At 35.8% G+C, this 25,219-nt stretch overlaps 2 protein-coding genes across 6 annotated transcripts in view; one reads left to right on the forward strand and one right to left on the reverse strand.

The window, feature by feature from the left end:
* KNTC1 (kinetochore associated 1) overlaps window positions 1–11,568 on the reverse strand; it is a 36,801-nt gene extending 25,233 nt beyond the window's left edge. Inside the window, exons 1-23 of one of the 2 annotated variants that reach the window (XM_035340471.1) lie at window positions 11,537–11,568; window positions 10,763–10,900; window positions 10,531–10,651; window positions 10,029–10,144; window positions 9,577–9,649; window positions 8,511–8,588; window positions 7,945–7,979; window positions 7,601–7,711; window positions 6,920–7,013; window positions 6,523–6,575; window positions 6,175–6,287; window positions 5,479–5,533; window positions 4,751–4,849; window positions 3,895–3,938; window positions 3,720–3,785; window positions 3,557–3,632; window positions 2,843–2,968; window positions 2,604–2,693; window positions 2,292–2,357; window positions 1,738–1,799; window positions 1,216–1,327; window positions 327–470; window positions 57–113 (exon numbers count right to left, since the gene is read on the reverse strand). In XM_035340471.1, the coding sequence (XP_035196362.1) occupies window positions 57–113; window positions 327–470; window positions 1,216–1,327; window positions 1,738–1,799; window positions 2,292–2,357; window positions 2,604–2,693; window positions 2,843–2,968; window positions 3,557–3,632; window positions 3,720–3,785; window positions 3,895–3,938; window positions 4,751–4,849; window positions 5,479–5,533; window positions 6,175–6,287; window positions 6,523–6,575; window positions 6,920–7,013; window positions 7,601–7,711; window positions 7,945–7,979; window positions 8,511–8,588; window positions 9,577–9,649; window positions 10,029–10,144; window positions 10,531–10,651; window positions 10,763–10,894 (1,923 nt within the window). In that variant the 5' untranslated portion in view covers window positions 10,895–10,900; window positions 11,537–11,568. Of the gene's footprint in view, window positions 1–56; window positions 114–326; window positions 471–1,215; window positions 1,328–1,737; window positions 1,800–2,291; window positions 2,358–2,603; window positions 2,694–2,842; window positions 2,969–3,556; window positions 3,633–3,719; window positions 3,786–3,894; window positions 3,939–4,750; window positions 4,850–5,478; window positions 5,534–6,174; window positions 6,288–6,522; window positions 6,576–6,919; window positions 7,014–7,600; window positions 7,712–7,944; window positions 7,980–8,510; window positions 8,589–9,576; window positions 9,650–10,028; window positions 10,145–10,530; window positions 10,652–10,762; window positions 10,901–11,307; window positions 11,419–11,536 lie in introns of those variants that run through there. The other variant, XM_035340470.1, reaches the window with a different exon arrangement.
* RSRC2 (arginine and serine rich coiled-coil 2) lies at window positions 11,522–24,722 on the forward strand. 4 transcript variants are annotated; one of them, XM_035340485.1, is made up of 10 exons: window positions 11,522–11,650; window positions 13,870–14,026; window positions 14,625–14,668; window positions 17,241–17,453; window positions 18,076–18,219; window positions 21,784–21,906; window positions 22,008–22,087; window positions 22,621–22,853; window positions 23,500–23,589; window positions 24,076–24,718. In XM_035340485.1, exons 2-10 carry the CDS (start codon window positions 13,946–13,948, stop codon window positions 24,253–24,255), a joined length of 1,188 nt encoding a protein of 395 aa, XP_035196376.1. In that variant the 5' UTR covers window positions 11,522–11,650; window positions 13,870–13,945; the 3' UTR covers window positions 24,256–24,718. The 4 variants fall into 4 exon arrangements, with proteins under 4 accessions (XP_035196376.1, XP_035196374.1, XP_035196375.1 ...); XM_035340483.1 differs by having other exon boundaries at window positions 17,263–17,453; XM_035340484.1 differs by having other exon boundaries at window positions 17,263–17,453; window positions 22,624–22,853.
* The last annotated feature ends 497 nt before the right edge of the window (window positions 24,723–25,219 follow it).

Raw genomic sequence — 25,219 nt, forward strand, 5'->3', positions numbered from 1 at the left:
ACGGTATTAGACGCATAGAAATACAAGACACGTGAAGTTTCTGCAGTGTAACCTACCTTATCAGTTAATTCAAGGTTTCGAGCGCCTTGTTCCAGCCATTTTGCTAATATTTTCTGCAAGAAACATAGTTACAGGTAGAATTATACTATCTACCACAGAAAAATTTGCTATTATAAATTTCTTTTAAAAATTTATTTATTTTTTAACTGCAGGGTAAAGAAAGAGAAGAGAACAAGGTTCTGACATTCAAAAATAAAACTTCTGTAGGTCTGACTATGTAAGTAGTTTGAGAAGATATCATTTCACATTTATTAAATGAGTTTTACCTGTTCCTTCGGCACAACTCTTCTCAAGAAAGGAATCACAATATTTTTAAGCCACAAACATAGTTCATCCAAAGGAACAGTGATGTGGATGGCATTAAGTAAATTCTCCAGCATTTTCTCATCAAAGCTGCTTTCAAAATCTGCCTAAAATTTTAAAACAGAACAATTATAGATTCATGGAGTATATGTTAATCAAATAATTTGTAAAATCACTCCTCTAATAGAAAGAAGCAATAGAATTCACAAATATAAAAAGAAACATCTCAGAAAAATCCTATCATAGATAGGATTAAAAAAATAGCTCTGTTCAAACAGACTAGTATTTCATCTTAAGACACAACTGAAACTTTATTTTTTTCTTCCTTTTTATTTTCTTCAAATCATGGTGTAAGGATCATGTCTTGTACTTAATATAGACATGGCCTATAGTTTTGTCTTATTAAAAAAACAACACGTACCTGAAAGTTCTGCACTAATTTATAAAACTGTGTGTAGCCATTATTTTGAACGTGTCATCCAGAGTAAAGAGTCTATGTGATTTGCTAGCCAGCAAGTGTCACCTGAAAAAATCTATGATAACTGCACTCCCAAGAAGGTGTACAGAAGATTATAATTGCCACAAAATAAATCAAGGACTGTCATTCCTTAGACCTAGAAATATGTATTCTGACATCATATATACTAGTTTATTCTTAAATCAATAGGAAGTTCAGCCTTTTAACGAGTGAGATTAAAATGGAATCATAGTGACAAAAGATGAGATTCTGAATTTGCTTCTTTGAGAAGCTGTTTCGTAACAGCATTGGTCTGACTCTGTTAAAGAAGGCTGGAAGACGTAAGGTAATTAACATTCCCTGTCAATACCAAAGACATGTTTATGCCATTTTACCTGATGCCTAAGCCAGAGGTACTGTGCACAAGATAAATTTCCTTCTTCTAGCTGAAAAAGGATATTCCTGAAAATGTCTTCATTATTTAGGAATTCTGTCCAAGCAATACCGCTAGAAACAAGAGGAGGAAAAGAAAATCTGTTATTTTTAATGTATCAATATTAAAGGATATGGAGGTGGAGAACCTCAAACCTTTTCTAGCTCATTCTATATGTTCTAAGAGAAAAAAAGAGTGTTAAATTGTGTATGTGAGCACGCGTGTATAAAATCACTCCCCTTCTACATACATTGTAATAAAAAGGAATACAAAATAGTGCAACAGATGACATATTACAACATATAGGCTGATCCAGCCTCTCTGCAATCTCCCTTCACTACAGTGGAGGACTGGAAACTTCAGGAAGAGAAGGAAGGATTTAAAGTTGAATGAACCCAAATTTAAGAAAAAAAATCTTAATGGTTAAGTATCTGCTGTTTAAATTATATTTATTAAGATTTAGAGTAAATTAACAAAAGCAAACCTGAATTTCTCTACTCCAAAAGCTCCATAGAAAGTTGTAAGCCTTGCCTGAGCTCTCAATACCTGAATGAAGACAAAAGGTTTAAGGTCAATATTTGCCTTACTAAACAGTAACCATACATGGTTAGAATAACTACCATAAAGAGGAAGAATGGAAGAAAATAAAGACTTCTCAAGAATTTCAGTTAGTTACATGTGTAACATATGTAAGTTTGTTTAAAAAAGCATTAATACAGAATTTCAATTCCACAAATAATTTACATGGATTTTCTTTGAAGGTAGGTGATTGCTGTCCAATATGCAATAGGACTAAATAAGAAATAAAATAAATACCTAAGAAAGCTTCAGCCTCTGTCTCCTAGAGCACTCATAAATGAATATAAGACTGAAGGAATTGCTTAACCCTGAAGTTTGTCAATGCTGTGGTTCTCTTTCATGCTTTAAAATATAATTTTTTTTAGACTTTTAAAATGTTTAACAGTAGTACAGTTTATAAAGCTCTACATCATAATAGTTTACCATTTCATAGTGCAAGACCAAGAAATTCATCCTCACCTCAGTTACGGATACTGGAGCCCCATCAGATGGTGGAACAATGGTTTTATCATCTTTCTTCAAGATCTGAAACAAATACATGAAGTAGCTAGGCTGACAACTCTGTCGAATCAGAACATGCCAAAAACAGTACTATGAATTTAATGAAGACACTAAGAAAAACTTAGTACATCCGTGAACTCCTCTGTAAGCTGGAGTCTTTATTCCACAATGTTAGACTCTGATTAGATTTCAATACGGATGCAGGATCAGACAGATAAGATGCACCTCTCTGATTCTGTTTGTTTAGTTAACGAACCAAAAAACACTTACTCTGACTTTAGCATAGTTTAACATTTCTTGAGTGGTTTCATATAGTGGCCATGGAGCATTTATGCAGTAATCCACAACAAATTGGCTATCCTGTTTGAATAAGGAAACAACTGAAATTAATTCCAAACTCCTTTATAATTACTCTGCTAATAGACCAGGGTTAAAATATTATATATATATATATATTTATATATAATATATATACACACATACATATACACACACAAATTAAAGGAGACCTGAATTTTATGCAGATTTTCTTTGGCTTCATTCACAAGATCCAGCCAGACTTCTTGCCCATAACTCCCAATAGAAGCGGAAGCTAGCTTCTCTAAAATAGCACTTGCTTTCACTTTGTATACAAGCTGTTTTAAAAACAAAACAAAACAAAACCTCAGTTTTAAATCTGACACACTTCAGTTTTAAGCAGAGTCCTCTGTCCTAAGCTGAAAAGTCTACACTTTCCTCCACAATGTTTTGAGATTCAGTGTCCATGTGCATTAAATGCTTTGAAAAATTTTTAAGAGCAGAGGGAACACATACTTCATACACTATCTTTTAAAGTTATACCTTCTACCTTCAGCTCTGAATGCCTATAAGACCGTAGAAAAAAAAACAGTATTTTAAATAAATCAAAAACCTGTAAAGAATACCTTAAATTAGTAAGAATGCCTATATATATATATATATAAAAAAAAATGAAGTTGACCATATAGAAATGCTTTAAATTCTATTTGATCATTAATTTATCATTAAATATGGTGGCTTTAAAATAAATTATTGTTATGTACAATTTCTTAAGAAAACGTTGCACTTCAAGGTACATCCCATAGACTTATGAAGAAATGTATCTATTAGTGCTTTCTGATGGACTGTTGGGTAAGAAACTTACTCATAAGTTCAGTTACACTAACCAATTTTCCAAATTTATTTATCGAGCACAAGCAACTCACCTCAACATCAAGTCCAAACTGAATCGCAAAATTCTCAGCCTCAGTGAATTTGTGTTTGTGAAGTAAGCGACTTAGTCTGGGGGAGGGATAAAGTAAAACACACTAATTTAATATAAATGCCAAACTACAGATGAGAAAAAACAAGCTTCGAGGAAAAGAGTACCTGTTTTCTGGCAAGGCTTCAGTTAAACTTCTCATCACAACAACAGAAACTGGGCCTTCCGTGGCTCTGAGGATGAGAGGGAACTATGTGAGTTCAACTTCAAAACAACTAGACGTAGAAGTAATCTGCATTTTTATGCAACAGTGAGCTGGTAATATACAAAACATTATCTTACATCTGATGATTTTCATGAATTCCTTCCAAGAAGTATATCGTATCCTGTAGCAACATAATAACAGAAATCATTAGGTGGTAGAAGTCAATTCTCAAAAACAAAAACAAAACAAAACAAAAAAAACAGAACTGTAATGCATAAGGTGTGCTTTAATCTTTTAATCTGGAAACAACCTACTGCTTTTTCTCTCAGAAAAAGTATTTTTCTTTTACGTTTATCACGTTAATTCCTGGATGGTTTCCACCATCCAAAATTTCTGAGGGCCTTTCATCAGCTTTCTATTTTATTGCTTATCAGATCCAGAGCTTACTAGATTCACTTCCACAATTTGAGTTAAGAGGCACTGCTTAGACTTCTGACTTGGTATCCTCTCACATACCCACTCCACCTCACCAGTCTTTATAGCATTCCTAATTCATAAAGTTCTCACTGTCCTTTTTCAACCTTCTTGCTTTGTTAAACTCTTCACAAGGAAACAGTTTAAACAGAAACTAAGTAGTTCTGTCATCTAAACTTAAGCAAATCCTAAGTAAACCCAGAGCATTTTTCTATGCTAAGACAATTTAAGACTTCATACAGTATTTAGCTGTAGCAGCAGCAAGCAAAACTGGCAGTAGTATTAAACATTTTAATAGACCAGGACATAGAGTTAAACTGTTCAGTTTGCTGTGTTATCTTTTTCTCCATCCTTTGGGGACATCATTTAATCTCTCTTTATACAGTTCCTGCACAGTTTCTAGAACAAATTGGTTCTAATCTAAACAAGAATAACACAATACGCTCTTTAATACTTATACCTATTGAAACAATTGTATTTCTTCAAAGAAAAGCAACAACAAAAAAAAATAAAACATACTGTACCAATCCCACTTTGAACAAGTGAAGACACAACAGATATTTCCAAAGAATAGAGCTGTTGCATAGCAGGCAATGCAAAAACCATTAAACTTCTCATCTATATATATAAAAAAAAGAAGACAAACAAACATGTCAGAAATAAATGATTCTGAGACACTGGTGACAGAGTGATTTTGCAGAATTATTTCTGGATTCTTATGGAGTTAAATTAAAGACACTATTTCTGCAAGAAAAAAGCAGGTCTCTACAATTTGAGAAGGTTCAATGGAGTTTTAGATCTTGTCATATATAAATAGTTAGGCTTTACTGAAAATCTTGTATAATGTTCATCCTGGCTTTCTACTTCAATTAACACCCCTGGTTGTACATGGAGGGAGATACTGAATACAGCAGTGATATTATTCTAAAGAAGTCTGTGAAGGTACATGAGACAATAAGATTTTTTTTTCTGGTTTTCCCTACCTGTCTATTAAAAAAAAAAGCAATCAAAACCCCAAACTATCTAAAAACAGACAAACAAACAAAAAAACAAACATCACTACCAAAAAAACACCACCACCAAAAGAAACCCAGCAGGGTAGCTTGCGCTGGTCAACGTGGTAGGACACGGCAAAAAATCCCCACTATATCCTAACAGCTAGTTACATCTCATTTTTTTTTGTCTTTGGCCTCCTGAGAACACGTGCTTAACAACTGAGGACCAGAATATAGATAAAGAGAATCTACCTGTTTGTTGGTGGGTGTTGTCATGGCTATCAGTTTAACATTGGCAAGCCCTTGCCTATAGAAAGACAGACAGAGGGGAAGAAAAAGAGAACAAAGTATATTGTATCACTCTTACTTAAAACTGGGGAGTTTTCTTCCGAGTCTTATAAAATTTACTTTTCTATTGAAACTGGTACTTTTTAAAACCATACAGCTCACCCCAAAATAACAGTGTTTTAGCATGTAGAGGACACATTCAACTAATGATGTTTTAAAGTTGTTCAAATGCATCCAGTCCTTATTTTTCAAATTGGCACAAAGCAGTGGAAAAAGCCAAGAGTCTTCTTTCTGACCTTAATTGCCATTAACTCATTTTGGATTTTATCCAATACACATACCTCCAGATTTTGATTTTTACATCTGTGGAACAGAGATCTTACTATTTATCCGTCGCAAAGAAAGAAACATCAGACAAAACATCAGATGACTTGCAGGCAATATTATCTAACTTATTACACCTTATTCGAGATGGGCGTTTCCTTTACATCCTAGCGCCCTTGGCAGTAAAAATAGATAAACAAAACAACAACCAAAAAGGGCAGAAAACGCCAAGCAGAGCTAACAATACTGACAAGGCCAACATTTTGTCCTGAATTTTGTCCGTAATTGTAGACAACTTTTGATTTTTCAGAACTGGTGCTTTAACACTTTACTTACTGTACGACTGAAGAAGAATCTGACTCCGTAGTGAGAAGAAATTCTTCAATACGTATTAAAGACCAATCCCAAATTAAAGTAAGAGAATAAATATCCCACATGCTTAAGATATTCTGTATATAAAAAAAATAATAATAATAAAAAAATCAGATATGGAGTTCACATTTGGTCTTTATATTGAGCAAATAAAGCTTAAATAATGACTAGGAGTAGGTTAACAAAAACAGTACGATCAAGATCACCAAAGATAAGCATCTTTATTTAATAGAAACATGTTTTAAAGAATATTTTTATAAACTTCTTCAAGAACATTGTAAAATGAAGACTAAATCAAACTGTCACACGTACCTCTGTGTCTAAAACAAACAGCAGATTGTCAAGAACTTGAAGATTCACTGCATCTAAAAGAAATAACACATTCATACAAATTTACTACTTTTTTTGAAAAAGGTGTTTGAAGCAAAAATGTTTTACATTGTACAACCAAGCATTGGAAACATGCAGATGTTTATCTCCACAGCTTCACTGAGAAGTTCCATTAGCATTTTAGTTTAAACAGAATCACGATTTAAGCGTATAAACTCAACAATTTTGAAATAAATTTTGGCTGTACCTTTACAAGAGGTATTCCAGTTGTTATATGCGTATACCGTTACTAAACACAAGGTAACTGAAGAGGTCTTATTTTCGGCAGTTAAATATGAGTTCTATGCATGTCTATAAAAAGAAAAAAAATGTTTTTTACCTTTGATCAGACTTGAATCAGCAAAACTTCGAACGGACACCTGGTTATTGGTGGTGTCTACCTCCCATTTGGAGAGTACATAATCACCTTTACCCTATTAGTAAGTGAAAGCAAAATGGGGCTACATGTTAGAAATTTGTCCATCAACAAGTTTACTTCTCCAACTGACCTTTTACTTATAAAAGTCTTGAAAATTGCAATATTAACTTTATTGTCAGTAAATGCAGATGTTTAGAAAAATGCCTTTTTTGTTTTACTGTTGTTTGTTTGTTTTTAAATTTGGTAATAACCTTAATTGTTATTTTGGCAAACCTTTGTTGAATGTGAACCTCTTGTCAATTTTGGCTCTCTCTCTAAGTCCAAGGGCAAGACTGTAAATCTACGCTGTATGAGCTAGGAATTACGCTGATTTACTAAAGTCACACAGACAGGGTGAAAATATTTCCCCTCCCCATCCCTCACACCTGAGCCGGTTCTGAAGTGATAATAGAAAAAAAAAAAAAAGACTGCAAACCTGATAAACTTTTAATGTACAATGAAGGAAATTAAAGACAAAAAGTCTTACTGCAAAAAAAAAAATAATGCTCTTTTTAAACCAGCTAGACTTAAATTTTGTTGCAGATCAATAAATGCCATAATCGATCCCATAACAATTATTATAAACATTCCATCACTACTTACCCCAATTATCAAGTGGATTTTATTCACCGAGTTACATATTGCAAAATTCTGACAGCCAAGGCTGTGATATTCTTGTGTGTCAATGAAAGCTGTCTTTATCTCTCCTTGCAACTATTGGGGTGGAAGATGAAGGGAAAGCAAACAAAAGAGAAAGAGGAAAAAAGTGACATGAAAACAGTGGGTGACTTTTGAACTTCTTGCTTCTCTATGAATAGACAAAATAATCACCACAATTATGATTTGTTAATAATGAACTGGTAAGTAGTCAATGGAACATAAAGAACAAAGTTGTGTTACAAACTTTGCACTTTAACACACGTTACATGTTAGCAGGTATTTCTTACCTTCTTTGCCACAATCATATCCATCTTGTCAATCGCTACATTAAAAAAAACATAGATAAAACCGAATCAATGTTAAATACTTTTTAAACTGAAGAAAACACCACTGAACTTCATATAGGATATTTTATCCTAACCTGACTATTCTGAAAAAGAAAATAATTTTCAGCCACTATCTTTGATAGGTTTTATTTCTATTGATCACATTATGGAACTCCAGAAAATGTGAACTATGTTTAGCTACGTAGACAGCATGAAATTAGTTATTCCCAATATTCTTCAGTACAGTTCAAATTGATATTGCAACTTAAAACCCTGCTTGCTTAATATTCAGTACTCTCTCAAAAGCACTGAATAATAATAAACAAGCAAAAGGAATTTCCGGAAGAGTGAAAAAATAATTTTATTATAGAACTAATTGTATATTGGATTCCCTTTAAAAACCAATCAACTCTACTAAGAAAATCCCAAGTCAGTATCTTAATCCCCTTAGGAAGATGCATGGAAAAGCTATTTAACACAGCTCTTCCTCTCAAATTGAAATCCCAATTGGTTTATAGATATCTTACCTTCTTGTATTTTAGCAAGTGGGAGACACATAATGCAAAAAAAACCCTTCCTTGTAAGGATGAATATATGATAAACACCTAAAAAAAAATCCAACAACAAAACACACATATTGAGCTAAAGTATTCAGTAACTGTAAGAAGACTACTTGCTTAAAGATGGGAAACTGAAATAACTGGCAAAAAAAAAATCTGACCAAAACAGTTTGAAACAAATATTTTGTCACTTTCAAGAAGAACATATATGCATCTTAAGAATTTTATTTGAAATCATGATTTTTCTATGCACCTATCAGACTGTAAATTCTGTTTTCATGACAAAACTTCATTGAAATGCTCTACATTATGAAAGACGGGACCGGGAGCTTATGGAACAGAAGCTACTAAAATATGAAGTCTGATAGGGAGGCAGAGACAATCCTGCTTTCTTGAGCATTTTCATAGGTTTAACACAATCTCAAAAGCAAGATAAGAGAAAGAGGTGCTGAGTTCTGGATGTTTAGTGTTTCTTATACCAGTTATAAAATAAGTAATGACAGCTGAATATCATAGGAAAGTAATTCTCTCATATGAAATAATAAAATATAATAAAAGACAATGTAAGCAGTGTACTCTGCAGTTTGAACCTAAAAGGACAGATAACGTAACATGCTTTTTCCAAATATGTTACTAGAAATAAAATATAACTATTAATGTTCGGATGCTTCTATTCAAATACCATATTGACTGGGACAACGGACAGCCAGAATGAAGCTCTGGGTCACCTGAATTGCAGGATTTGTCGATGATTCGGCAACTGGATTTCCCTCCAGACAAAATGATCAGTTAAAAAGCAAACAAACAAAAAACATTGTTCTGAAAAAGCAATTGAATTTTCAGCTTTCCAGAAGTTATTGTTTTTTCAATATTTTCAAGGACCAATGAATTAAAAGTGCCTCTAAAGTTTGAAATACAAATTAAAACTGCATCTGATTTATTTTGTAGCTTCTTTCTTCAAGAAATACTAAATGGGAACAAAATGACAAATACAAGAGACAAGAGACAAGAAAAAAAATAATCAAATGCTTACCTGCATCTGCTTCATCTTTTTCAATAAAGAGATTTAAGTAAGTCTTTTCACTTGAACATGATTCAACCAAAATCTAAGATGGAAACAACATAAAGAATATTATTGTGTTTTATTTGGGAAAAAAATAAAAACAACCAAAAAAAAACCCACCATAACAACAAAACACCTTTATTTGAAATACTGAACATCAGTTTAAACTTTAAGCTTTTTCCTTTCATGAAGGACTCATTATTGCTTATACATACCATTCCTAAATATAATTGGCTTACTTGTTACTTACGGCAACAAAAGTGGCCTTTTAATTTGTTTGTTTGTTCAAACTAGAAGATGTGCTCAAAACACAGGAATATTTATATTTTGATATATTGGAGAAAAACAAAACAAAACAAAGAAACGGAAATCCAAAGAAATTTTAGGCTTTCAGCAAAATCAGGACAGAAAAAGTACTATACCTTAGTCAGCAAGGTTTGTTTTGATGGAATATGAATAAGATGTAAATTGCCCCTTCTCTCACCAACGACAAGAAATTGTCTTTCTTGACACATACCAACTACATCCACATTAGTATCTGAAAAAGATATCAAAATGTCAACTATTACGATTTTTTTTATTAGTAGACATTCATGTCTGAAACATGGGAAGTAGACAATACAGTGTTCCAGATTTCTTTAAAGTTACTTTGATAAAACAAAGTACAGGAAAGGACATAGAGTGAGTGGCTTTACTATCCATTAATCCCATTGCAGTGACAAGTTAACAAGCATTCTAATCAAATTGTTAAGGAAATAGCTTGTTAATGACATACAGAATCATGTGTTATTATTTAGTTATTCACTATAATAACTCCTCTTACAAGGTAGATAGATAGGCAAGATACTTGCTGTATTATACAAAAATAGTTGTCTTTAAAAGTCAGTTTTGACTTTCAATTGAATTCTAAAGTAGTGAGCTTACCAAACTGAACGTGCAGCTGAAGAGACTGCCCTGTGCTGTCAAGAAGAGCCACTGATCTGTCAACAACAATAATGCTGCCATCCCTCAAGTTGCATGCATACAGCTGGGGATTATCTAAGACCTGAAAAGAAGAAGATTGGTACATATAATAACTGAAACACTTTACAAAACACGCCAGAGAAGTTGTCATAGTTATTAAGAAATAGAAAAATGCAGTTTTAATGAACTCTACCTTTTCTGAAGACTTTATTTGAAGTAAGGCGTCCACTTGGTACAACGCACTTCCACATTCGTGCCCTAAGCATACAGAGAGCTGCTCGCTTACTGTGTCATCATTGGCAAGAATTTCAATGTCATTCCACATTTTTACCTGCGATAAACATATAAGCAACATGCTGTAAAGCAGGATTTTAAGAAGACGTGATATAGACCATAATTTGTATTATTCTGTTGTGATTTTGCCTGTAAGAGGAAGAGCATTGGAATAAACCTTCTAAAGGTGCGTAGAAAAAAAATAAAATTTGAGTCTCGAGAGCAACGAATAAATAGAATGAAGAAAATTAAAATCGTGGGAGGAATTACAAATGTATAAGGAGCAAAACTTAAGGCTAAGAGCCACGAATCCCAGCTGATAACCTGGCGTGCCTGAAGAACGCAGCTCAGGACAGGCATTTTCGTACTCTGAAGTGGATAAAACACAACAGCAGAGAACCCCTGCCCCACAGCAACCCCATGTTCCCCGTTCCCTTGTCCCCATGTCCCCCCCCGTCCCCTCACCAAGCCACCGCCGCCCCCCTCAGCCCCCTCAGGCTTTCAAATTGGCGGGAGCGCTGCCTGCCGCTACGGGTCGCGGCGTGGGCCACGCTTCCCCCAAACGCGAACCCTTCCCGCCCCGCCGTTGCTAGGACACGGCCTCTCCCTCCTCCCCCCTCCCCACCGCCCCAGAATGCAGCGCAGCTCCCTCGCTCTCCGCCGCCGGGCCCCGCCCGCGGTTACATCCGGGCACCTGGCGGCTAAGGGAGAGGGGGGCGGGGCCGGGCGCCTCGCTGCTGAGGGAGGCTGCGTCGCGGCGAGCAGCTGCTGAGGGGAGCGGCGGCGGCCGGGGAGCGCGGAGATGGCGGTGAGGGGCCGCTGGGCGCCGGAGAGGGGCGGAGGGAGCCGAAACGGGGGCTGCTGGGCGCCGGGAGGGGAGAGCAGTGCGGGATGGGGAGGGTGTGCGCCGGGGAGCCGTGTGCGCGGAGAGACAAAATGGCGCCCGGCGGCTCCCCGCCGCCATGATGGGCCGCGGGCAGGGGGGGGGGGGCCGCTCTCCCCCTTCGCTTCTCCCCCCGCTTCCAGAAGTTTCTGTCTCGTGTGTCTGGGCTTGGAGAGAAGCGGAGAGGCCGCGTGGCCTCAGTCTTGTCGTTTCCAGGCTGGGAAGGGCGTGCTGGGGCTGAAGGAGTGGGTTTTTCCCCAGGGCTCAGGCTTTTAGGCAGCTGAGGGAAGGGGGGAAGGATCCGGCGGTTGGGCCGTGCTCGGTTCTCGTTGATGCAGTCCCCCTTTTCCTCTTACTTTTATTTGCGATTGCTCACAGGCCCGCTATTTTTATCGTCTTGTTGAGGTTAGTGGTTAATTAGTTGCATCTCTGCCCCTTTTTATGGTTAACGTTGTTGGGAAACTTCTTTGCTGGAGTTATCTTTGCTTGGAGTCCAAAAAAGATCACCGTCCTTCGTACACGGGCTAAGGGTTTAGTTTTGTTCTTTTTAAAAATTGTTAGGCTTCACATGCGGGTGCTGCAGAAGCAGTTCTCTACAACTGGTGTGAATAATTTTTTCCAAAAGTTGCCTAGTTCCCTCCAGTGTGCAGAAAAACTAGACAATTAACATGGTAAGGCTTTTCTGTGTGGACTTCAAGTAGCTTTTGGTGTTGAATCTAATATTGTAAATTCTTGTTTTGAAACATGACCAAGAACATAACAGAACTTCGGGACAAAAGTTACTCTCCTCATGGAAAGGATGGTTTCTCAGTTTACATAATCCATTAAGAATAAGCTTTTTTTTTTTTTAAAAAAAAAAAAGGCTTAAGGACTAATTATGGACTCTTTGCTTTATATCTAAATTGCAAGCGTTATCTTTCAAGTTCCTCTGCAGTTCCAGGTGAGATGTTAATCCTGAGCCCGTGGCCTATCCACCGGTAATTTAAGAACTGAAAATAGTCCCATTGAAGTCTGTCAGCTTTTCCTTGCTCTCTGTTTTTCTAAGGCTGAGAGAGCACAAGGGCATTAATTAACAGCAGTGCGTACGGGTAGTGGGACTACGAAAATGTAGGAGTGGGCTCAATTCAGCTGGATACTACATTTAACTTAGAGAGCTAGCTGGTTTTTTCCTTATCTTGCTCAAGTAACTTCAAAATGTTAATTTAATACAGATGTCAAAGTTTCTTTGAAACTTCTATTAGGTGAGTCGTTTGGAAACCTTAGGTTAAAAAGAGGAGGGACTGAGTAGAAGGGGAAGAAGTGTATAGAAGCATCTGATAGATGAAGAATGCTGAGGATTGTGATGGCTAAGATCAGAAGTCAGGGAGTTGGTTCCTGCTGTTTCAGGATAGTGGGTGGAGTATTAATAGTATTAGTATTCAGAATGGACACTGAGACAGTAGTTAAAGTTATGCTGCAGATGCAGTCTGAAGTGTTCAGTGCTCCAGATGTTGATCTGGTTTGAACTAGATACGGCATACTGTGTGAAACAGGAGGTAAAGATCTGCTTTCTCTCTAACTTTTAGAGATTCTGTTACGCTCTAAAGGATATACAGATAAATCTCTGTGCGTCCCCAAATTAATAAAGAATTGGGCAGACTGAGCAGTAGTAGCTGAAATATAAATCTATAGATTTGTATTTCATAACATGCCCTAGCGTGTTACTAAGGAAGTCTACCATTAATATGCTTGTTTTAACCACAGTGATCAAGACATCTGATCTACTACTCATAGTATCTGTTGTGGTTTAAGAAAAATTAGCTGCCTTATTTTCAAAGTAATAAAAATGTAATTTAATAAAGGGTTCCGAGTTTTGTTTTTTTTACTAAAAGCTCATGGAAAAAAAAGCACATTCTAATGTAACGAGAGAGCGAAATGCAGTGTATTAGTTCTGTAATAAAGTTTTGAAAAATCAATCTGGATGCAGTTAGTTTGCTGCAAGTCTGTCCAACTCTTACCTAACTAATAGTGGGATGGCTACTCACAGGCTTGTCTTCACAGAAAACAACTTTAAGTGTGTCATCAGATGAAGTAAAAGTAAATGATTTTTTCTTGTTTTGAAATCTGAAGTTTTTGATTCTTATTCATTGTGTTTTCACGTGTAGGGCAGTGACACAGAACGAGAGGCAGTAGCCCCAGAAAAGTCCTCTCCAGAAAGAGAAAAGAAAAAGGAACAATCAGATGCCTCTAGTTCTCCCAGAACATCAAAGCATCATTATTCAAGATCCCGCTCACGGTCAAGGGAAAGAAGACGGAAATCAGGTATGGTCTTGATAGAAGCAAAGATGCTTAGTAAAGTTCTGTTGTTTTTTTTACTTTGTTATAATTAAATTGTATATGCTTGTAGAACTGAAATGTCATTAAAGCTGTTTCATAGACAACTCCGTAACTTGATAAAAACAGGGAAAGAAAGGGTGGAAAATCAAAATAAGTATCTTTAAATACGTTATTGATTTTTTTTTTTCAATTTAAATTGTAGAAATGTTAAAGACTTAGATTATTAGTCTTCAGAGGATCTGATGGGGAGGCTAGTAATAAAAATAGTTCCAGGAAAAACCAAACAAACTACTGTCTTTATTTTAATTAGGTTTGGTTAGTAAGAGAGACGTTTGCATGGTTTGTAACAAAAACTAAGTTAACTGGCTAAAAAAATACAATGCGACTAGAATGACAAACTTATTTTTTTGCTGTCAGAGCAAAAGAGTTCATGTTCTGCAGTACGTATTCAAATAGTATTGTTTGTGTTTTAAGTCTGTATTCTTGGCTTTGTGTAGTGGAATAACTAAAAGAAACTGAAAGATCATAGTCAGCTGATCTCCTCTTTAGCTTAGTAAATGATAATAAATATCTTCTTCTCCAGATGCTGAAGGAAGAAAACACAGAAGCCGGAGCAGAAGCAAAGAGGTAATTAACACTTTGTAGTGATTAGGTAATTGTACAATGCAGCTTTAAAAGTACCTTGTAGTAATGCACATATGTGTAAACCTATGTAAATGACTTTTATGGTAAGTACAAGAAATTGGAAACTTTAAGCTTAAAAACGGAAATGGAGATTCTTTCATAGTGAAGCATGATTGCAGCCATCATGTTGACAAGGTAATAGTTTTATAGAAAATCGCTTTCAGAAACTAGTAACTTAATTTCTTTTTTATTTCTTTTTTTTTTTTTTTGTGGAAACAGCCAAGTGAAAGGATTCATATGGAGAAGTAGAATGGTGTTCTTGATGACTTTCACAGAGCTTCCATTAACCAAAAGCCTTGGGTGGCTTTAATCCTGGCCAATGTTCAGGACTTCCAATAATACATATCAATCTACTTAAATACATTAAAAACAATTACCCACCTGACTGAGCTCTGTCTATTGCATCTATTAATTGTAAAGACTGTCACAGCTTGACGAACAAGCTAGGTCAGCTGGAAACATGACAGTAGCAGCAAAATTTCAGAAGGCTGTCTTTCTTTTTTTTCATAATATATATATATAAATAAGGGAATGGAAGAGACAGCATCAGTAATGCTTTGGAAATAACTGGCTTACACACCAGAGAAGAGATGAAATGAACAATCCAGGAGCATCAAAATAGAAAGGAAGCTAAAGCTATGTGGGGCAATAGCAGTCTGGGTCAGATGAGGGACTTCTAACTTTAACCTGGGTCAGGAACTTTTTCCCCAATTCGAATGGAAGCTCTGTTTTTTTCTTAAGGAAAGAGGAAAAGGAAAAATAATCTAGGAGAATTTTTGTGAAATTGAATATATTGTTTAGCTCACATGATAACATTTCTATAATAAATCATACTCAGCGTGCTAATGCGCGAAGAGACTGAACTGAAGACGCTGCAGACTCAGATAGCAAAATTATAAGCCTACTTCATGATAAGGTAACTATTAGTCATTCAAACTCATATTTCCCTTAAAAGTATCTTAAATCCGTTATGGGATATAATGGTGTTTATTACTAAGTGTGTGCCTGGAAGACTGATTAAAAAAAAAAAAAGACAAGTGGTTTTCATGTTCAGAAAAAAAAATTCCTTGTTTGAAATTGTCCAGTGTTCTTACCATTCTGTTATATCTAATTTTAATGTATTTGGCATTTTCTAAATTTCACTGTGAGCATATTATGAACTGTCCCATGGTAGATTTACTGTTTTCATTAATTTGCAAGATGAAGATCATGGTCTGTAGACTAAATACTGAATATTGATAATTCTTTTTAATACATACATATCAGAACAGCTACTTATATAAATGCATATTTAAAATTAATGTTCAAGTAATATCTTAAGCTATTCAACTGTGTTTTTATGTGCCAAGTAATTCTTCAAGAAGTTAAAATACTGTAAAAGCAGGAAAAAGCATCTTAACACATCACACATGTACATGAATTATAATTGAATTTATTTAGAACCTGATATACATTAATAAGAAGTTAAAAATGTTTGGATAAGTGGGTATGAGCTAGTTACAGCATCTCCTCCTGACGTGTTTGTTTTGACAGAGGGTTATGCTTAAGGACAGATTTTAAGAGTATTTAACATAAAATAGATTCAGTTAAGCAAAAAAAAAAAGAACTGAGTTTTAGTCTAAAATGGTTATATCATAAAATTTTGACTTGAAGCAAAATATTGTTAAGTATAGGACTTAAGTGGGCTATGGTAGAAAGAGTACAAAATAAACTGGGTATATTAAGAAAAGGTGTTGATGTCATGACTTAGTCTCTAAGGAAAACACTGGCAAAAATCAGGCCTGTCCTTGCTAAGTATTTTTAGCATTGCAGCTATAAAAAGGAATCTTTTTTTAAGAGACACTGCAGGAAGAAATTGCGGTATGGTGGAGCAGCAAATCTTTAATTTAAATCTACTGTGGGAGGTACTGGAGTAATGCATGTTGGTTTTAAATACTAAAAATGGGATCAACCATATTACTTTCTATTTTGCTTTTTACAAACTGTTGGAAGTTACTGACTGAAGAGAGTTTTGCTCTAAAAAACAATTATCTACTGATGCATAGAGGAGTATTCTAGTTCCAAAAGCAAAATAGTGTATGTCTGCATCTGTATGAATGGATTTTACTGATTCTTCCTACGTGGTAGACTTAGACAAATACTTAATGTTAACTAGAAATGTGATTGTGTATATATGCATATCTGTTAAGTTGTCAGATAGGCACATACTATGTTTTGAATTTTGGACAAAGACTGAGAATGACAGTTGTTATAATGCTGTGAACTCTCATGGAAGCTGTGTAAAGATACCTTGATGGGTGTTTTCAAAACTCCTTTAGACAGTGGGGAGGAGGGAAAAGGGGGATAAATGATAGTGTGCATTTGCAACATTGGGTAGATGGTGGCATTAGGTAAAGTTGCCCATCGCTCTTGATTGAGTCACACTCCTAAGGTTACTAATGTTGCATCACAACTTATCATTTTTTATCTTCTGATACCCATACTAACTCTCTTTGTTGCACTATTTTCCTGAAAGAACCAACTTCTTCTTAAAACAGGCAAGAAGACACGAATCCAAAGAGAAGTCCTCCAAGAAGCACAAATCTGAAGACCACAATGACAAAGAACATTCTTCTGACAAGGGCAGAGATAGCCTAAACTCATCTGAAAATGGTGAGGATAGACATAAACGCAAAGAGAGAAAATCATCAAGGGGGAGGAGTCATTCAAGATCCAGGTCTCGTGAAAGGTAAATTGTTTTATACAATTATTTTTTCTTTTTTAAAAAAAAAGTCACAAAAACAGTGTTTGGAATTTGGTTTGACTTTGATGTACAACTGAATTTTGTTGCTGACCTAAATTAACTCTGAAGTATCATTATATTGTATGTTCCAGATTTGATTGAATAGTGTATTTACTACTTGTTTTTTCCAGATTACTTCTGAGTAAAGCTACTAAGTATCTTTAAGTTTTTTATATAGGTGATGTTATTGTTAGCCCAAGTTTATAACTTACAAACAAATTGTAGAAAATTTATCAGTGGAACATATGATATATTCCCTATTGGCATTGACGGGACAGAAGTGCAGGTGTGCACTTCACTGAACAAATAAAAATAGCTATGTTGATGAGTATGATAGTTTACTTCCTCTGCGTAAGTCACTCGTCAGTGGTGGCTGATGGTAGTGTTTCATTCCTTTCTCATTTCATCTCCTAGTTCTAAGCTCTTTCAGGCATGAACTTTTTCCATGTGATAGTTGCAGTCTACCCTACCTTGCCTGATGCATTTTGGCCTGTGGTGACAAACTTGAATGTAAGTCCTTAACTAAAATCGGAATTTAAACATGAGGAATTTGGGACCTGTGTTTCAGACGTCATCGTAGTAGAAGTCGTGATAGGAAAAAATCCCGATCTCGCAGCAGAGAGAGAAAGCGCCGTGTAAGATCTCGTTCAAGATCACGATCTAGACACAGACATAGAAGTAGAAGCAGAAGCAGAACTAGGAGTAGAAGCAGGTAAGTGTTAATGTGTACGTATGCTTAGTGGAGATGGTTGAATAGTCTGTGGGGTGCTGTTGTATAAAGGAATGCTGGGTTTGGCCAGTTAACACCTATTCAGTATATCTTCCCCCCCCTTAGCTGTATTAACATAGTGGGTTAAATTCTGGGTGGTGTGTCTGTGTTGATAGAAACAGTTGTCCTAGACAGCTTGTGTGTGTCAGGTCCTCAGCTTTTCATAGTGTATTTTCATGTTAGCAATTAGAAAAGCTTAATCGGTTACTTCGAGGGTATTGTCTAAAACCACTACTTTAGAAAAGCTGGCTGATAATTTAGAAGGAAAGTAAATAATGTTCTGAGTGGTATGATTACCAGTTCAAGCTCTTTGGGTTTCTTGTGTCAGAGCTGAATTTACCATCTTAAATTAGGAATATTTGTATAGAGAAAAAAGACAGATGCAACTAACATTTTGATGTATTTTATGCAAGAGTAATACGGTTAGCAGAGACTACTTTAATTATGTCTTTATGAATGTATCATAATAGAAGTGGGCCTTCTGAACAGAGTATTTTCTACTTCTTATCTGTTCAACAAATTCTGTTTAAATATTTGTGTGTATCTCTTTGTGTGAACTAGCACAGGTACTGTAGTGCTGAGATGAACTGAGTCAGATGGACAATTTTTAATCTGCGTACTACTCTTCATTAGTCATTACCAGCTTTCATGTTGAGTTTTACAAAAAAGAATATTATCACTTTTTCTCGCTATTTTGGGTGCTTCCGTTTGTTCCTCAGACTTAAATTCCAGAAGCGCAGGTTGAAACTATCTAGGTGAACAAATGCTAGTTTATTGTGTGTGTGTCTGACGGAGTTGAGATCAGTGCCTCACCTGGAATATGCTAGAGTTGAGGTTCTCCTCCCTGCACAGGAATTAGTTTTCCAGCCAATGATTCATTCATTGTTTTGTTGTGGAGTTCTCAGTCTATTTGCATGTGTCACCTTCTTAGTGTCCTGGAGGATTTTCTGAATGAGTAAGTTGAAACATGATGTAATGACTGCATTTGGGGACAGCTGTGTATTTTCCCACCCTGCTTGTCTAAAGTAACAAGTAGGTAGGGTGTAGTTTGATGTCCCTTCAAAGCTCCCAAGAAAGTGTTGTCAGTGTTCAGTTCATTTAGTAATATTTTTCACTAGCATATTTTAAATTGCATATTTGAATGGTGAAGATATTGGGTATGACTACTCAATATTACAGTGGACCATTGGAGACTTAAGAATGTAACGCTACAACATCACTTGAGAAACTGTTAAGAAGACTTGTGTTTCTGGAGAACATGTTGAATTACATGGTTTGTGTCCATTTATTTTGGCATGCGCTTTCTACCAAACTTTCAGCTGGGGTGAGTAGAGCTGGGTCTTCAATTGGTATACACACGTTACTTGTGCTTACTGGTACTTCAGCCACCTTTTAGCATGGTGTGTAAGGTTCCAGTTTCCCATTGTTTACAGGTATTATAAATTACATGCGTTTAAAGTTCTTAAAAAGTCGCTTTGAACACTTTGTGTAATGGCTCCATGAAACTTCACATCTCAGAACTTTTTTTTCTTTCCCTTTTTAACTTCTGCAGTAGAATTCAAATTACCTGAAACAGAGCAGCAGTTGTAGGAAGGCGTAGTCAGGGATAGTCATAGCTTAAGAATTTCTTTAACTGTGATGGATAGATAGACTGCAAGAATCCATTTATTTTAAGTATTGTTTTGTTTTTCAGATGCTAGGGAAGGGAGGATAGTGAGGCATGAGTCTTTAACAGTAGCTACCTAGAACAGTTTATCATTTCTAGGCTCAGGAGAAGCTGTTGGAAAGATAACTGAGGCAGACTTCAGGAAAAACTCTTCACAAGCCAGATAAGCAAGATGCGGAAACCTAACTTGTTAAAACTAATAAATTCCCCCTAGTTATCAAATGCAGTTTTGCTGTATTGCAGTTTACAGGCTATGACAGTAGCATTTCTAAACAGTAGAGCTTGACCTTCTCGTGGTGATGTTTGCATAACCTCAAGCTCACACTACCAAGTGATCTGTCCTCTCTAGTGTTTAAAGTGATCTTCTTGTTCTGTGAGCACATACACCCTTTCTTTTGTTGCGTTGCTCTGATTAAATGAAAGATGGAAAACATGACACCATCTGCTTGTTTCAAATGAAAATACTTAAATACAAAAGCTCAAATATTTATTTCCTTGATGTTTACCAGTGCAATAAAGCATCAGACCAAAGACAAGACCAAACTACAATAGCCAGCACGGCAAAAATGAAGGTATCTTTGAAACATGCATTACATCTTATCTCAGGAATGCAGATCTGTCACTTCCCAGTGCCTGAATCTGCATCTTGCCATCTTCTATTAAAAGATAAGTCTTGACTCCTTTGTATTCTACCAGATTTGTCATGTAAACAAGGATCTGTTTTGTGACTTCAGGGTGCGTTTCATGATGTTTGGGGATGCTGCACAAATTGCAAACAGAAGAAACTGAGTAGTTTAATACCATTTAAAGTGGCTGTACTCAAGTTAGTCATTGCCTCAGATGGTTCAGAACACTTAAGTATCAAATTGCAGAAACATCTCATGTGCATCGTAACTTGTTGTTGATGGCAAATCTGGTCGTTCTCTTGTAATTCAAGCTTTGTTGGAAATTTCTAGAATTGATGACTTTGTTCAGAACATCAACCAGAGGCTTAAATAAGGATAAACCGTTACTTCTTGTAGTTATTAGTCATCCTGGCAAAGAAAAATAACTGCTGATGGTAGTTTGTATATTTTCAGCGGCTGCTGCTTAAAAGAAACTAGATGTATATCCTGTAACAGCAACTTATACTTGGGAGGAGAGGTTATTAAATGATAGATGCACCGGATGTTTTGGGGTCTTGATTGAAAATAAATTTAAGCTGGATTCATTTCAGTTTGTCAGCCTTCAGATAATGCATGCATCATAGTCCTCTGCACAGGTACTGTCCTTCGGAGCTTTTTTTTAGTGTTTAAATAAGCTTTCCCATCTTGTTTGATACCCTCCCTCAAAAAAGCACAAGAACATTTTAGTGACAAGTACAGAGAGGAGAACAGTAATTTCCATGAGTAGTAGTACAGTTTTTGACTTGGGCCTATTCACAATGCTGATTTCTATCATAATGATAGTACTGTTAAGTCTTAATTGTTTTAAAGCCTTCTTGAGCCTTGATCCATTTTAGTCTTCTTGCAGCTGACATACCACAAGTTACGTGACAATTTTGCTTGTCAGGAGTTGGAATGAAAAATCTCTTACACTAAGTAAAAGGGTAGATGAATACCCAGAATTACATGTTGTTAGATCTTGCAGTTGGAAAAACTCCGTTTTAACTCTGCTTTGTTACAATGCAAGCGTGACTGCTACACTCTTCTAGTATAATCTCTGTGAAAGCTGTTTTTGAGAGCTCTGCAAATTAATCTTTTCACAATTATTGAGAGACATGATTGAATATTTTATGTAATGTTAAGTTTTTTATATATATACCTCCATTATTTTAGTAAATGTCTTAAATCTGCTTACAGAGAGCGCAAGAAAAGAATTGAAAAGCCCCGAAGGTTCAGCAGGAGTCATAGCCGGAGTCCAAGTCCACCACCTTTTCGGGGACGAAATACAGCTATGGATGCACAGGAAGCATTAGCCAGAAGGTCAGAAATTGTTACAATTTTAATGAAATGTAATATAAATATGCTGCTGCTGTTGACTTTCGCATGTCTAAATATTTTTATACTCATGCATTTATTTCTAGGTTGGAGAGAGCAAAGAAATTGCAAGAACAGAGAGAGAAAGAAATGGTTGAAAAACAGAAGCAACAGGAAATGGCTGCAGGTGACTTACAAATATAATATTAATTCCTGAAGAATAACATGGGTGGAAGATAATGCAAGCTTATGTGCTGAGTGCAGCTTGACTTTCCTTTGGTTAATTGTTAAATTAGTCCATCCAAGAATGACAAGTAGAAATAGGAAATAAAGAGGAGGGGGTATCAGACAGATGGGGGAGGAAAAAAAAAAAATAGGATTTCTTACTCTCTTTTATAATATTGGTGACTTGGTATCAAAAATGTTGTATGTTAGGCTGGTAAACAGTTTTGTGATGTCCATGGGACCCTTCCTGTATGTGTCATTGAGCAAAAATTTGAAAGCTGTTTACCAGTTCAGGGGTATTTGGAAGCATGAGATGCATTATTTTGACTTTCACTAAAACTACTGGAGAATTGTTTCTTAAAATATAAATATGGCATTTATAAGTTATCATGCATTTCTTATTTTCACCTTATCGCTAACGAAGGGAAGTATTTGTCTTTGGAAAAAAAAAGTGTGAACTTAGCATGTGATAGCAAGTTACTGTTTTTTCTTTAGCAGCTGCAGCCACTGGAGGTTCTGTTATTAATGTTGCTGCTCTTCTGGCATCGGGAACACAAGTAACTCCTCAAATAGCAATGGCAGCTCAAATGGCAGCACTACAAGCAAAAGCACTAGCAGAGACTGGAATAGCCGTACCTAGCTATTACAACCCAGCAGCAGTGAATCCCATGAAATTTGCTGAACAAGAGAAAAAGCGGAAGATGCTTTGGCAAGGCAAAAAGGAAGGGGTAATGTCTTAATTTCATAAAATCTTGTTTGGAAACATCTTACCGGTAGTTCAGGAATGCTTATTAACGTTATTTTCAGTTAAAATGCTTTCGTACTTATTTACCATGTTAAAAACATCCAGGGTAAAATTAGGGAAGTGAAAGGATTAAGGTGACCACACCTTCAGTGACAAGTGGTAGTGACACAAACCTTAGGAAAACAGCTGATACTATAAGATCCTATTATACCTCAAAAATGTTAATGTCAACTTTAATAGTAAATAAAACTTAAGACTAAATACCAAATACAGGCAGTCTCTTACTGAAAATTGACGGCTAACATTAGACATTCATTTAAATATAAATAAATACCATACTTCACTTCAGGCCTGTGTTCTGACAAGGTTCCCAAACTTGATGAAATGAGTACATCTGTCCAAGAAAAGATCATACCTCATTTTGAAACCTGTGGTAAGCAGATCTTCCTCACAAAAAGTTTGTGGAGATGCCACAGAAATGTCAGACGTAACTTGGAAACATTTTGCCACCAGCTTTGCTTACAGCTACATAGTGATTTCATTTTCAGTACAGCTCTTTGTTTCTTGTTATATTGTGATATTATCGGAAAAGTATATTATAAGGTGATGTTTGCTTTAATCTTGTGCAGGATAAATCGCAGTCTGCAGAAATATGGGAGAAATTAAATTTTGGAAACAAGGACCAAAATGTCAAGTTCAGAAAACTGATGGGCATTAAGGTAAAGAGTTACGAATGTATACTTAAACTTGCTATTAATTGTAGGTTATCAGGCAACCTGTTGCTATGTGATACAAGTAAATACTTACAGCGTTGCTTATTGCAGTTTACAAGCAATATCTAAATTAAACTCAAATTTTACAATTTGATCGTGTTTCTTGAATCTGTTCAGATCTGTGACAACAGTGGTAACTAACCAGGTCAATATTCATAATCTGGTGAATGTTTGTATTTTGTAGCTATTTCTGTGTAGATAGTTAAATGGAGATTTTTATTTTGAATGAGTTAGAAAAAGGGCCTTAGCAAAGGAATCTACGTGTTTCTTTGTCACAGCAAAAGCTATGCTGGAATGTTACAGCAGTAAAACCAGATGCTTGAATTATTATGCCTTTGAGAACAACAAAATTACTAAGAATTTAGGACAGCTGTAACATATGAAAAGCACTTTTACAAAGCTAATGTTTATTTTCTTTTATCTGGTTTCTAGAGTGAGGATGAAGCTGGCTGTAGTTCAGTTGATGAAGAGAGTTACAAAACGCTGAAACAACAGGAAGAGGTTTTCAGAAATCTAGATGCACAGTATGAAATGGCAAGATCACAGACGCATACGCAAAGAGGAATGGGATTGGGGTTTACATCTTCAATGCGAGGAATGGATGCAGTTTGAAAACGAGCAATTTTAAAGTTTGGGACTTCGGAAGGTTCTTGTTCAAATGTTGGGTCCTTGTTCACCAAAAAGCTAGCATTCTAGCTTGCATGGGTGTTGCATTGACTTTAATTTATTGATAAATACAATTTTTTTGTAAATATCAGATCAGTGATACTGGTGTTAGTGTTGTAATCAGGTTATACCCACTTCCATTAAACTTGACAGAACTTTAGAAGGACAGTATTTTTTAGTTAAAGTTCTACTTTTCAAACCAAGCAGCAGATGGGATAAACTCATACATGGATATTTCGTGTCCACTGTCTTGTGTACTTTTGTACTTTAACCTTGTACAGTTATTTTCAATTCTTGAAACATGAAAGAAACATTGTGTAGATGTTATTTAGCAGTCCAGGCCAATAGGCACATAATCCAGCAAAAAAAAAAAACCTGGTTAATAATAAAGAAGTTTTTTCTCTAAGGTCTTATTTTATGTTAATTAGTTGTCTTTTGGCCAAATTCTAAGGAAACTATAGGTAAGAGAGAGGTCAGAAACTATAGGTCAGAAAAGTTAGGAGAGGTCAGAAATAGAGGATTTGCTCTGCTTTGCCTGTTTTGAAGTACACTTTTTTTAAGGAGATTAGTGGTATGGATCACCAATCTGGTGATTAATGCTGAATTTTTTTTATGTTCTCTGTTAATTTGGTACTATTTTCCCCTTGGTAAAGAGAAAGGGAAGGGACAAAAAAAAAAAGTGGTGAGAAAGTCAAGGTGCTGGAGCCCTTTGCCAATACTTTATGTACTGTTCAAGGTACTTGAAAGTACTGGGAAGTGTTAATTTTTAAAAAATACTTTATATAATTTTTTTGGTGTTACATAAATGTGTGTTGTAAGAATGCCTTAATCTGAGCAAGTTAGATGTGCAAGGTACAGTGTAGGGCACGATGTGTTTCTGCGCCCTGCTCCTGAATTCTTTTCTCTCCAC

The sequence above is a fragment of the Oxyura jamaicensis genome, chromosome 15 (assembly GCF_011077185.1).
Source record: "Oxyura jamaicensis isolate SHBP4307 breed ruddy duck chromosome 15, BPBGC_Ojam_1.0, whole genome shotgun sequence".
Taxonomy (NCBI): Eukaryota; Metazoa; Chordata; class Aves; order Anseriformes; family Anatidae; genus Oxyura; species Oxyura jamaicensis.